At 49.8% G+C, this 13,409-nt stretch overlaps 1 protein-coding gene across 1 annotated transcript in view; it reads left to right on the forward strand.

The window, feature by feature from the left end:
• Positions 1 to 429: 429 nt before the first annotated feature.
• The window catches only part of LOC144954631 (spliceosome-associated protein CWC27 homolog), a gene marked incomplete at its 3' end in the record, with an annotated part of 15,123 nt that continues 2,143 nt past the window's right edge, over positions 430 to 13,409 (forward strand). The window contains exons 1-3 of the mRNA XM_078885085.1: positions 430 to 621; positions 8,118 to 8,214; positions 13,237 to 13,349. Coding sequence (XP_078741211.1) covers positions 580 to 621; positions 8,118 to 8,214; positions 13,237 to 13,349 — 252 coding nt within the window. The remainder of the gene's footprint in view (positions 622 to 8,117; positions 8,215 to 13,236; positions 13,350 to 13,409) is intronic.

The following is a 13,409-nucleotide window of genomic DNA, read 5'->3' on the forward strand; positions in this document are numbered from 1 at the left end:
CCCACAGACTCAACACTGCCCCATAGACTCAACACTGCCCATAGACTCAACACTGCACCATAGACTCAACACTGCCCATAGACTCAACACTGCCCCATAGACTCAGCACTACCCCTATTTACCAATCGCGTTTCTCATTTCCACGGCGGCTTCCGTCCGTTCGCCTGAATCAACGCGGACGATACCAAGTGGCTTGGTTGAGGAGGGGAGTTTCTGATGGTTCAGCTCATTAACAAAACCAACAATTACGTTACTTTCAGCGCAATCAAACCAAAAACTATGAACAATTACCATTTAAATCTATTAGCAACGACCATCGATTAGCTGGCAACATCGCCGCCGGCTTGATTGCATCGATAGTTTAACGATATCTGTTTTTTAATTTATATGTTATTGATTAAAACCCCCCCCGTAAGTTTTGTGGGCTAATGGTTTGATCCGGGCCTGGCATATTTCCCTCGGCTAGGTGAGATTCGAGGCAGTGGTGCTGATTTTGATCAATCGATTTAAATGATCAATAACTCAGAGGGTTATTGGTTGGAGTATTGATTATATATATTTGGCAGGCATCGGGCGGACATGAGTAGCATTTACATTCAAGAGCCTCCCACGAATGGAAAGGTCAGTACCGTGTGGTTACATCATAAACATCACTATCATCACTATTGCCATCACTATTATCATCACTATCATCACCGTCATCATCACCACCATCACCACCATCATCACCATCATCACTACCATCATCACTATTACCATCACTATCATCATCATCACCATCATCACCATCATCACTGTCATCATCATCACCACCACTATCATCACCATCATCACCACCATCACCACCATCACCACCATCATCACCATCATCACTACCATCATCACTATTACCATCACTATCATCATCATCACCATCATCACCATCATCACTGTCATCATCATCACCACCACTATCATCACCATCATCACCACCATCACCACCATCACCACCATCATCACCATCATCACTACCATCATCACTATTACCATCACTATCATCATCATCACCATCATCACCATCATCACTGTCATCATCATCACCACCACTATCATCACCATCATCACCACCATCACCACCATCATCACCATCATCACTACCATCATCACTATTACCATCACTATCATCATCACCATCATCATCATCACCATCATCATCACCACCACTATCATCACCATCATCACCACCATCACCACCATCACCACTATCATCACCATCATCATCATCACCACCCCCATCATCATCTTCACTACTACCATAATCTCTGAGTATGGGTCTCTGTGAGTTTCTGTCTGTATGGGTCTCTATAGGTCTATGTGGCTCTATGTGGGTCTCTGTGTCTCTGTGTGTCTCTGTGGGTCTCTGACTCCCTGTGTGTCTCTGTGTGTCTTTGTGTGTCTTTGTGTGTCTCTGTGGGTCTCTGTGTGTCTCTGTGGGTCTCTGACTCCCTGTGTGTCTCTGTGTGTCTCTGTGTGTCTTTGTGTGTCTTTGTGTGTCTCTGTGGGTCTCTGTGTGTCTCTGTGAGTCTTTGTGTGTCTCTGTGGGTCTCTGTGTGTCTCTGTGGGTCTCTGACTCCCTGTGTGTCTCTGTGTGTCTTTGTGTGTCTCTGTGGTGTATCTGTCTGTCTCTGTGAGTCTCTGTGTGTCTCTGTGGGTCTCTGACTCCCTGTGTGTTTCTGTGTGTCTTTGTGTGTCTCTGTGGTGTATCTGTCTGTCTCTGTGTGTCTCTGTCGGTCTTTGTGTGTCTCTGTGGGTCTCTGTGTGTCTCTGTGTGTCTCTGTGTGTCTCTGTGGGTCTCTGTGTGTCTCTGTGGGTCTCTGACTCCCTGTGTGTCTCTGTGTGTCTTTGTGTGTCTCTGTGGTGTATCTGTCTGTCTCTGTGTGTCTCTGTCGGTCTTTGTGTGTCTGTGTGGGTCTCTGACTCCCTGTGTGTCTCTGTGTGTCTTTGTGTGTCTTTGTGTGTCTCTGTGGGTCTCTGTGTGTCTCTGTGGGTCTCTGACTCCCTGTGTGTCTTTGTGTGTCTTTGTGTGTCTCTGTGGTGTATCTGTCTGTCTCTGTGTGTCTCTGTCGGTCTCTGACTCCCTGTGTGTCTCTGTGTGTCTTTGTGTGTCTCTGTGGGTCTCTGTGTGTCTCTGTGGGTCTCTGACTCCCTGTGTGTCTCTGTGTGTCTTTGTGTGTCTGTGTGGGTCTCTGACTCCCTGTGTGTCTCTGTGTGTCTTTGTGTGTCTTTGTGTGTCTCTGTGGGTCTCTGTGGGTCTCTGTGGGTCTCTGACTCCCTGTGTGTCTCTGTGTGTCTTTGTGTGTCTCTGTGGTGTATCTGTCTGTCTCTGTGTGTCTCTGTGTGTCTTTGTGTGTCTCTGTGTGTGTCTCTGTGAGTCTCTGTGTGTCTCTGTGTGTCTCTGTGGTGTATCTGTCTGTCTCTGTGTGTCTCTGTGAGTCTTTGTGTGTCTCTGTGGGTCTCTGACTCCCTGTGTGTCTCTGTGTGTCTTTGTGTGTCTCTGTGGTGTATCTGTCTGTCTCTGTGTGGCTCTGTGTGTCTCTGTGGGTCTCTGTGGGTCTCTGTGTGTCTCTGTGGTGTATCTGTCTGTCTCTGTGTGTCTCTGTCGGTCTTTGTGTGTCTCTGTGTGTCTTTGTGTGTCTCTGTGGTGTATCTGTCTGTCTCTGTGTGTCTCTGTGAGTCTTTGTGTGTCTCTGTGGGTCTCTGACTCCCTGTGTGTCTCTGTGTGTCTTTGTGTGTCTCTGTGGTGTATCTGTCTGTCTCTGTGTGTCTCTGTCGGTCTTTGTGTGTCTCTGTGTGTGTCTCTGTGAGTCTCTGTGTGTCTCTGTGGGTCTCTGTGGGTCTCTGTGTGTCTCTGTGGTGTATCTGTCTGTCTCTGTGTGTCTCTGTCGGTCTTTGTGTGTCTCTGTGTGTCTTTGTGTGTCTCTGTGGTGTATCTGTCTGTCTCTGTGTGTCTCTGTGAGTCTTTGTGTGTCTCTGTGGGTCTCTGACTCCCTGTGTGTCTCTGTGTGTCTTTGTGTGTCTCTGTGGTGTATCTGTCTGTCTCTGTGTGTCTCTGTCGGTCTTTGTGTGTCTGTGTGGGTCTCTGTGTGTCTCTGTGTGTCTCTGTGAGTCTCTGTGTGTCTTTGTGTGTCTCTGTGGTGTATCTGTCTGTCTCTGTGTGTCTCTGTGGGTCTCTGTGTGTCTCTGTGGGTCTCTGACTCCCTGTGTGTCTCTGTGTGTCTTTGTGTGTCTCTGTGGTGTATCTGTCTGTCTCTGTGTGTCTCTGTGAGTCTCTGTGTGTCTCTGTGGGTCTCTGACTCCCTGTGTGTCTCTGTGTGTCTTTGTGTGTCTCTGTGGTGTATCTGTCTGTCTCTGTGTGTCTCTGTCGGTCTTTGTGTGTCTGTGTGGGTCTCTGTGTGTCTCTGTGTGTCTTTGTGTGTCTCTGTGGGTCTCTGTGGGTCTCTGTGTGTCTGTGTGGATTTTTGTGTGTCCCTGTGGGTCTTTTTGGGTCTCTGTGTGTCTCTGTGTGTCTGTGTTGGTCTCTGTGTGTCTCTGTGAGTCTTTGTGTGTCTCTGTGGGTCTCTGTGGGTCTCTGTGGGTCTCTGTGTGTCTGTGTGGGTCTCTGTGGGTCTCTGTGTCTCTGTGAGTCTCTGTGTGTCTCTGACTCTCTGTGTGTCTCTGTGAGTCTCTGTGTGTCTGTGTGTCTCTGTGTGTCTCTGTGGGTCTCTGTGTGTCTCTGTGGGTCTCTGTGTGTCTCTGTGGGTCTCTGTGGGTCTCTGTATGTCTGTGTGTGTCTCTGTGAGTCACTGTGGGTCTCTGTGGGTCTCTGTGGGTCTCTGTGTGTCTGTGTGGGTCTCTGTGGGTCTCTGTGTCTCTGTGAGTCTCTGTGACTCTCTGTGTGTCTCTGTGGGTCTCTGTGGGTCTCTATGTCTCTCTGTGAGTCTCTGTGACTCTCTGTGTGTCTCTGTGAGTCTCTGTGTCTCTGTGTGTCTCTATGTCTCTCTGTGAGTCTCTGTGACTCTCTGTGTGTCTCTGTGTCTCTGTGTGTCTCTGTGTCTCTGTGTGTCTCTATGTCTCTCTGTGAGTCTCTGTGACTCTCTGTGAGTCTCTGTGACTCTCTGTCTGTGGGTCTCTATGTCTCTGTGTGTCTCTATGTCTCTCTGTGAGTCTCTGTGACTCTCTGTGAGTCTCTGTGACTCTCTGTGTGTCTGTGGGTCTCTATGTCTCTGTGTGTCTCTATATCTCTCTGTGAGTCTCTGTGACTCTCTGTGAGTCTCTGTGGGTCTCTATGTGTCTCTGTGAGTCTCTGTGACTCTCTGTGTGTGTCTGTGGGTCTCTATGTCTCTGTGTGTCTCTGTGACTCTCTGTGAGTCTCTGTGACTCTCTGTGTGTGTCTGTGGGTCTCTATGTCTCTGTGTGTCTCTGTGACTCTCTGTGAGTCTCTGTGGGTCTCTATGTGTCTCTGTGTGTCTCTATGTCTCTCTGTGAGTCTCTGTGACTCTCTGTGTGTGTCTGTGGGTCTCTATGTCTCTGTGGGTCTCTGTGACTCTCTGTGAGTCTCTGTGACTCTCTGTGTGTCTCTGTGGGTCTCTATGTGTCTCTGTGGGTCTCTATGACTCTCTGTGTGTCTCTGTGGGTCTCTGTGGGTCTCTGTGTGTCTTTGTGTGTCTCTGTGTGTGTCTCTGTGAGTCTCTGTGGGTCTCTGTGGGTCTCTGTGTGTCTCTGTGGGTCTCTGTGTGTCTCTGTGAGTCTCTGTGTGTCTCTATGACTCTCTGTGGGTCTCTGTGGGTCTCTGTGTGTCTTTGTGTGTCTCTGTGTGTCTCTGTGTGTGTCTCTGTGAGTCTCTGTGGGTCTCTGTGAGTCTCTGTGGGTCTCTGTGGGTCTCTGTGTGTCTTTGTGTGTCTCTGTGTGTCTCTGTGTGTGTCTCTGTGAGTCTCTGTGGGTCTCTGTGGGTCTCTGTGGGTCTCTGTGGGTCTCTGTGTGTCTTTGTGTGTCTCTGTGTGTGTCTCTGTGAGTCTCTGTGTGTCTCTATGACTCTCTGTGTGTCTCTGTGTGTCTCTGTGGGTCTCTGTGTGTCTCTGTGGGTCTCTGTGTGTCTCTGTGTGTCTTTGTGTGTCTCTGTGTGTGTCTCTGTGAGTCTCTGTGGGTCTCTGTGTGTCTCTATGACTCTCTGTGTGTCTCTGTGTGTCTCTGTGTGTCTTTGTGTGTCTCTGTGTGTGTCTCTGTGAGTCTCTGTGTGTCTCTGTGTCTCTGTGAGTCTCTGTGTGTCTCTATGACTCTCTGTGTGTCTCTGTGTGTCTCTGTGTGTCTCTGTGTGTGTCTCTGTGGGTCTCTGTGAGTCTCTATGTGTCTCTGTGTCTGTGTGAGTCTCTCTGTGTGTCTCTGTGTGTCTCTATGACTCTCTGTGTGTCTCTGTGCGTGTCTCTGTGGGTCTCTGTGAGTCTCTGTGTGTCTCTGTGTCTGTGTGAGTCTCTCTGTGTGTCTCTGTGTGTCTATGACTCTCTGTGTGTCTCTGTGTGTCTCTGTGTGTGTCTCTGTGGGTCTCTGTGAGTCTCTGTGTGTCTCTGTGTCTGTGTGAGTCTCTCTGTGTGTCTCTGTGTGTCTATGACTCTCTGTGTGTCTCTGTGGGTCTCTGTGAGTCTCTGTGAGTCTCTGTGTGTCTCTGTGTCTGTGTGAGTCTCTCTGTGTGTCTCTATGACTCTCTGTGTGTCTCTGTGGGTCTCTGTGTGTGTCTCTGTGAGTCTCTGTGAGTCTCTGTGTGTCTCTGTGTCTGTGTGAGTCTCTCTGTGTGTCTCTGTGTGTCTCTATGACTCTCTGTGTGTCTCTGTGTGTCTCTGTGCGTGTCTCTGTGGGTCTCTGTGAGTCTCTGTGTGTCTCTGTGTCTGTGTGAGTCTCTCTGTGTGTCTCTGTGTGTCTATGACTCTCTGTGTGTCTCTGTGTGTCTGTGTGTGTCTCTGTGGGTCTCTGTGAGTCTCTGTGTGTCTCTGTGTCTGTGTGAGTCTCTCTGTGTGTCTCTGTGTGTCTATGACTCTCTGTGTGTCTCTGTGTGTCTCTGTGCGTGTCTCTGTGGGTCTCTGTGAGTCTCTGTGTGTCTCTGTGTCTGTGTGAGTCTCTCTGTGTGTCTCTGTGTGTCTCTTTGACTCTCTGTGTGTCTCTGTGTGTCTCTGTGTGTCTCTGTGTCTGTGTGAGTCTCTGTGTGTCTGTGTGTCTCTGTTGGTCTCTGTGTGTCTCTGTGGGTCTCTGTGTGTCTCTGTGAGTCTCTGTGTGTCTGTGTGTCTCTGTTGGTCTCTGTGTGTCTCTGTGGGTCTCTGTGTGTCTCTGTGGGTCTCTGTGGGTCTCTGTATGTCTGTGTGGGTCTCTGTGGGTCTCTGTGTGTCTGTGTGGGTCTCTGTGTGTCTCTGTGAGTCTTTGTGTGTCTCTGTGGGTCTCTGTGTGTCTCTGTGTGTCTGTGTGGGTCTCTATGACTCTCTGTGTGTCTCTGTGGGTCTCTGTGAGTCTCTGTGAGTCTCTGTGTGTCTCTGTGTCTGTGTGAGTCTCTCTGTGTGTCTCTATGACTCTCTGTGTGTCTCTGTGGGTCTCTGTGTGTGTCTCTGTGAGTCTCTGTGAGTCTCTGTGTGTCTTTGTGTCTGTGTGAGTCTCTCTGTGTGTCTCTGTGTGTCTCTATGACTCTCTGTGTGTCTCTGTGTGTCTCTGTGTGTGTCTCTGTGAGTCTCTATGTGTCTCTGTGTCTGTGTGAGTCTCTCTGTGTGTCTCTGTGTGTCTCTATGACTCTCTGTGTGTCTCTGTGTGTCTCTGTGTGTGTCTCTGTGAGTCTCTGTGTGTCTCTGTGTCTGTGTGAGTCTCTCTGTGTGTCTCTGTGTGTCTCTATGACTCTCTGTGTGTCTCTGTGTGTCTCTGTGAGTCTCTGTGAGTCTCTGTGTGTCTCTGTGTCTGTGTGAGTCTCTCTGTGTGTCTCTATGACTCTCTGTGTGTCTCTGTGGGTCTCTGTGTGTCTCTGTGAGTCTCTGTGTGTCTCTGTGTCTGTGTGAGTCTCTCTGTGTGTCTCTGTGTGTCTCTATGACTCTCTGTGTGTCTCTGTGTGTCTCTGTGCGTGTCTCTGTGGGTCTCTGTGAGTCTCTGTGTGTCTCTGTGTCTGTGTGAGTCTCTCTGTGTGTCTCTGTGTGTCTATGACTCTCTGTGTGTCTCTGTGTGTCTGTGTGTGTCTCTGTGGGTCTCTGTGAGTCTCTGTGTGTCTCTGTGTCTGTGTGAGTCTCTCTGTGTGTCTCTGTGTGTCTCTATGACTCTCTGTGTGTCTCTGTGTGTCTCTGTGCGTGTCTCTGTGGGTCTCTGTGAGTCTCTGTGTGTCTCTGTGTCTGTGTGAGTCTCTCTGTGTGTCTCTGTGTGTCTCTATGACTCTCTGTGTGTCTCTGTGTGTCTCTGTGTGTCTCTGTGTCTGTGTGAGTCTCTCTGTGTGTCTCTGTGTGTCTCTAAGTCTCTCTGTGAGTCTCTGTGTGTCTCTATGACTCTCTGTGTGTCTCTGTGTGTCTCTGTGTGTCTCTGTGTCTGTGTGAGTCTCTCTGTGTGTCTCTGTGTGTCTATGACTCTCTGTGTGTCTCTGTGTGTCTCTGTGCGTGTCTCTGTGGGTCTCTGTGAGTCTCTGTGTGTCTCTGTGTCTGTGTGAGTCTCTCTGTGTGTCTCTGTGTGTCTCTATGACTCTCTGTGTGTCTCTGTGTGTCTCTGTGCGTGTCTCTGTGGGTCTCTGTGAGTCTCTGTGTGTCTCTGTGTCTGTGTGAGTCTCTCTGTGTGTCTCTGTGTGTCTCTATGACTCTCTGTGTGTCTCTGTGTGTCTCTGTGTGTCTCTGTGTCTGTGTGAGTCTCTCTGTGTGTCTCTGTGTGTCTCTATGACTCTCTGTGTGTCTCTGTGAGTCTCTGTGTGTCTCTGTGTGTCTCTGTGGGTCTCTGTGTGTCTCTGTGTGTCTCTGTGTGTCTCTGTGAGTGTTTGCAGCGTCGCTATCGCAGTGTTCACCGTCTTAGTAGTTGATCAGAATGACGATTTCGATTTGGTTACTGGAGAGTGAATCCGAAAATCTGCTAAGCTCTTTCGCGTCGTGTGGACGAGACAGATTCTGCTGAAGACCTCGGCCGGAGATCTTGAGGTGGAGCTGTGGAGTAAGGAGGCACCGCTGGCTTGCCGAAACTTCACCCAGCTGTGTCTGGAGGGTGAGTTAGTCACTCAGTCAGTCAGTCAGTCAGTCACTCACTTAGTCACTTAGTCAGTCACTCAGTCAGTCACTCACTCACTCAGTCACTCAGTCACTCACTCAGTCACTCACTCACTCAGTCACTCAGTCAATCATTCACTCACTCTGCTGGCTTGCCGAAACTTCACCCAGCTGTGTCTGGAGGGTGAGTTAGTTAGTCACTCAGTCAGTCAGTCAGTCACTCACCTAGTCACTTAGTCAGTCACTCAGTCAGTCAGTCACTCACTCAGTCACTCACTCGCTCAGTTACTCAGTCACTCACCGAGTCACTCACTCACTCCGCTGGCTTGCCGAAACTTCACCCAGCTGTGTCTGGAGGGTGAGTTAGTTAGTCACTCAGTCAGTCAGTCAGTCACTCACCTAGTCACTTAGTCAGTCACTCAGTCAGTCACTCACTCAGTCACTCACTCGCTCAGTTACTCAGTCACTCACCGAGTCACTCACTCACTCCGCTGGCTTGCCGAAACTTCACCCAGCTGTGTCTGGAGGGTGAGTTAGTTAGTCACTCAGTCAGTCAGTCAGTCACTCACTTAGTCACTTAGTCAGTTACTCAGTCAGTCAGTCACTCACTCAGTCACTCACTCGCTCAGTTACTCAGTCACTCACCGAGTCACTCACTCACTCCGCTGGCTTGCCGAAACTTCACCCAGCTGTGTCTGGAGGGTGAGTTAGTTAGTCACTCAGTCAGTCAGTCAGTCACTCACTTAGTCACTTAGTCAGTCACTCAGTCAGTCAGTCACTCACTCAGTCACTCACTCGCTCAGTTACTCAGTCACTCACCGAGTCACTCACTCACTCCGCTGGCTTGCCGAAACTTCACCCAGCTGTGTCTGGAGGGTGAGTTAGTTAGTCACTTAGTCAGTCAGTCAGTCACTCACTTAGTCACTTAGTCAGTCACTCAGTCAGTCAGTCACTCACTCAGTCACTCACTCAGTCACTCACTCGCTCAGTTACTCAGTCACTCACCGAGTCACTCACTCACTCCGCTGGCTTGCCGAAACTTCACCCAGCTGTGTCTGGAGGGTGAGTTAGTTAGTCACTCAGTCAGTCACTCACTTAGTCACTTAGTCAGTCACTCAGTCAGTCAGTCACTCACTCAGTTACTCAGTCACTCACTCAGTCACTCACTCACTCACTCAGTCACTCAGTCAGTCAGTCACCCAGTCAGTCAGTCACCCAGTCACTCACTCAGTCACTCAGTCAATCATTCACTCACTCTGCTGGCTTGCCGAAACTTCACCCATCTGTGTCTGGAGGGTGAGTTAGTCAGTCAGTCAGTCAGTCAGTCACTCACTTAGTCACTTAGTCAGTCACTCACTCAGTTACTCACTCAGTCACTCAGTCAATCATTCACTCACTCTGCTGGCTTGCCGAAACTTCACCCAGCTGTGTCTGGAGGGTGAGTTAGTTAGTCACTCAGTCAGTCAGTCAGTCACTCAGTTACTCAGTCACTCACTCAGTCACTCACTCAGTCACTCAGTCAGTCAGTCACTCAGTCAGTCAGTCAGTCACCCAGTCACTCACTCAGTCACTCAGTCAATCATTCACTCACTCTGCTGGCTTGCCGAAACTTCACCCAGCTGTGTCTGGAGGGTGAGTCAGTTAGTCAGTCAGTCAGTCACTCACTTAGTCACTTAGTCAGTCAGTCACTCAGTCAGTCACTCACTCGCTCAGTTACTCAGTCACTCACCGAGTCACTCACTCACTCCGCTGGCTTGCCGAAACTTCACCCAGCTGTGTCTGGAGGGTGAGTTAGTTAGTCACTCAGTCAGTCAGTCACTCACTTAGTCACTTAGTCAGTCACTCAGTCAGTCAGTCACTCACTCAGTTACCCAGTCAGTCACTCACTCACTCAGTCACTCAGTCAGTCACTCAGTCAGTCAGTCAGTCACCCAGTCAGTCAGTCACCCAGTCACTCACTCAGTCACTCAGTCAATCATTCACTCACTCTGCTGGCTTGCCGAAACTTCACCCAGCTGTGTCTGGAGGGTGAGTTAGTTAGTCACTCAGTCAGTCAGTCAGTCACTCACTTAGTCACTTAGTCAGTCACTCAGTCAGTCAGTCACTCACTCAGTCACTCACTCGCTCAGTTACTCAGTCACTCACCGAGTCACTCACTCACTCCGCTGGCTTGCCGAAACTTCACCCAGCTGTGTCTGGAGGGTGAGTTAGTTAGTCACTCAGTCAGTCACTCACTTAGTCACTTAGTCAGTCACTCAGTCAGTCAGTCACTCACTCAGTCACTCACTCGCTCAGTTACTCAGTCACTCACCGAGTCACTCACTCACTCCGCTGGCTTGCCGAAACTTCACCCAGCTGTGTCTGGAGGGTGAGTTAGTTAGTCAGTCAGTCAGTCAGTCACTCACTTAGTCACTTAGTCAGTCACTCAGTCAGTCAGTCACTCACTCAGTTACTCACTCACTCACTCAGTCACTCAGTCAGTCAGTCACTCAGTCAGTCAGTCAGTCAGTCAGTCACCCAGTCACTCACTCAGTCACTCAGTCAATCATTCACTCACTCTGCTGGCTTGCCGAAACTTCACCCAGCTGTGTCTGGAGGGTGAGTTAGTTAGTCACTCAGTCAGTCAGTCACTCACTTAGTCACTTAGTCAGTCACTCAGTTACTCAGTCACTCACTCAGTTACTCAGTCACTCACTCACTCAGTCACTCAGTCAGTCAGTCAGTCACCCAGTCAGTCAGTCACCCAGTCACTCACTCAGTCACTCAGTCACTCAGTCAGTCAGTCACTCAGTCAGTCAGTCAGTCACCCAGTCAGTCAGTCACCCAGTCACTCACTCAGTCACTCAGTCAATCATTCACTCACTCTGCTGGCTTGCCGAAACTTCACCCAGCTGTGTCTGGAGGGTGAGTTAGTTAGTCACTCAGTCAGTCAGTCACTCACTTAGTCACTTAGTCAGTCACTCAGTCAGTCAGTCACTCACTCAGTTACTCAGTCACTCACTCAGTCACTCACTCACTCACTCACTCAGTCACTCAGTCAGTCAGTCACTCAGTCAGTCACCCAGTCAGTCAGTCACCCAGTCACTCACTCAGTCACTCAGTCAATCATTCACTCACTCTGCTGGCTTGCCGAAACTTCACCCAGCTGTGCCTGGAGGGTGAGTCAGTTAGTCAGTCAGTCAGTCACTCACTTAGTCACTTAGTCACTTAGTCAGTCAGTCACTCAGTCAGTCACTCACTCACTCAGTCACTCAGTCACTCACTCAGTTAGTCAGTCAGTCACTCAGTCAGTCACTCACTCAGTTACTCAGTCACTCACTCAGTCACTCAGTCAGTCACTCACCCAGTCAGTCACTCAGTCAGTCACTCACTCGCTCAGTTACTCAGTCACTCACCGAGTCACTCACTCCGTTGGCTTGCCGAAACTTCACCCAGCTGTGCCTGGAGGGTGAGTCAGTTAGTCAGTCAGTCAGTCACTCAGTCACTTAGTCAGTCAGTCAGTCACTCGTTCACTCAGTCAGTCACCCAGTCACTCACTCAGTCACTTAGTCAGCCACTCAGTCAGTCACTCACTCAGTCACTCAGTCAGCCACTCAGTCAGTCAGTCATTCACTCAGTCACTCAGCCACTCACTCAATCAGTCACTCAGTCAGTCACTCACTCAGTCAGTCAGTCAGTCAGTCACTCACTCAGTCACTCAGCCACTCACTCACCCACTCAGTCACTCACTCACCCACTCAGTCACTCAATCATTCACTCAATCACTCGCTCACTCAGTCACTCACTGTGTCTCTGTGTGTGTCTCTGTGTGTGTCTCTGTGTGTGTCTCTGTGTGTGTCTCTGTGTGTGTCTCTGTGTGTGTCTCTGTGTGAGTCTCTGTGTGTGTCTCTGTGTGTGTCTCTGTGTGTGTCTCTGTGTGTGTCTCTGTGTGTGTCTCTGTGTGAGTCTCTGTGTGTGTCTCTGTGTGTGTCTCTGTGTGTGTCTCTGTGTGTGTCTCTGTGTGTGTCTCTGTGTGTGTCTCTGTGTGTGTCTCTGTGTGTGTCTCTGTGTGAGTCTCTGTGTGTGTCTCTGTGTGTGTCTCTGTGTGTGTCTCTGTGTGTGTCTCTGTGTGAGTCTCTGTGTGTGTCTCTGTGTGTGTCTCTGTGTGTGTCTCTGTGTGTGTCTCTGTGTGTGTCTCTGTGTGTGTCTCTGTGTGTGTCTCTGTGTGTGTCTCTGTGTGTGTCTCTGTGTGTGTCTCTGTGTGTGTCTCTGTGTCTCTGTGTGTGTCTCTGTGTGTGTCTCTGTGTGAGTCTCTGTGTGTGTCTCTGTGTCTCTGTGTGTGTTTCTGTGTGTGTCTCTGTGTGTGTCTCTGTGTGTGTCTCTGTGTGTGTCTCTGTGTGTGTCTCTGTGTGTGTCTCTGTGTGTGTCTCTGTGTGTGTCTCTGTGTGTGTCTCTGTGTGTGTCTCTGTGTGTGTCTCTGTGTGTGTCTCTGTGTGTGTCTCTGTGTGTGTCTCTGTGTGTGTCACTGTGTGTGTCTCTGTGTGTGTCTCTATGTGTGTCCCTGTCTCTGTGTGTGTCTCTGTGTGTGTCTCTCTCTGTGTCTCTGTGTCTCTGTGTGTCTCTCTCTGTGTGTCTCTGTGTGTGTCTCTGTGTGTGTCTCTGTGTGTGTCTCTGTGTGTGTTTCTGTGTGTGTCTCTGTGTGTGTCTCTGTGTGTGTCTCTGTGTGTGTCTCTGTGTGTGTCTCTGTGTGTGTCTCTGTGTGTGTCTCTGTGTGTGTCTCTGTGTGTGTCTCTGTGTGTGTCTCTGTGTGTGTCTCTGTGTGTGTCTCTGTGTGTGTCTCTGTGTGTGTCTCTGTGTGTGTCACTGTGTGTGTCTCTGTGTGTGTCTCTATGTGTGTCCCTGTCTCTGTGTGTGTCTCTGTGTCTGTGTCTCTCTCTGTGTCTCTGTGTCTCTGTGTGTCTCTCTCTGTGTGTCTCTGTGTGTGTCTCTGTGTGTGTCTCTGTGTGTGTCTCTCTGTGTCTCTCTCTGTGTGTCTCTCTAGGCTACTACAATGGGTCTCCGTTCCACCGCGTGGTTCCGGGGTTCGTTGTCCAGGGAGGAGACCCCACGGGGACCGGTGACGGCGGAGACAGCGTCTACGGACAACCCTTCAGAGTGAGACACACACAGAGACACAGAGACACACACAGTGACACACACAGAGACACACACAGA

This window comes from Lampetra fluviatilis, unplaced genomic scaffold, assembly GCF_964198595.1.
Source record: "Lampetra fluviatilis unplaced genomic scaffold, kcLamFluv1.1 SCAFFOLD_370, whole genome shotgun sequence".
NCBI classification, from domain to species: Eukaryota; Metazoa; Chordata; class Hyperoartia; order Petromyzontiformes; family Petromyzontidae; genus Lampetra; species Lampetra fluviatilis.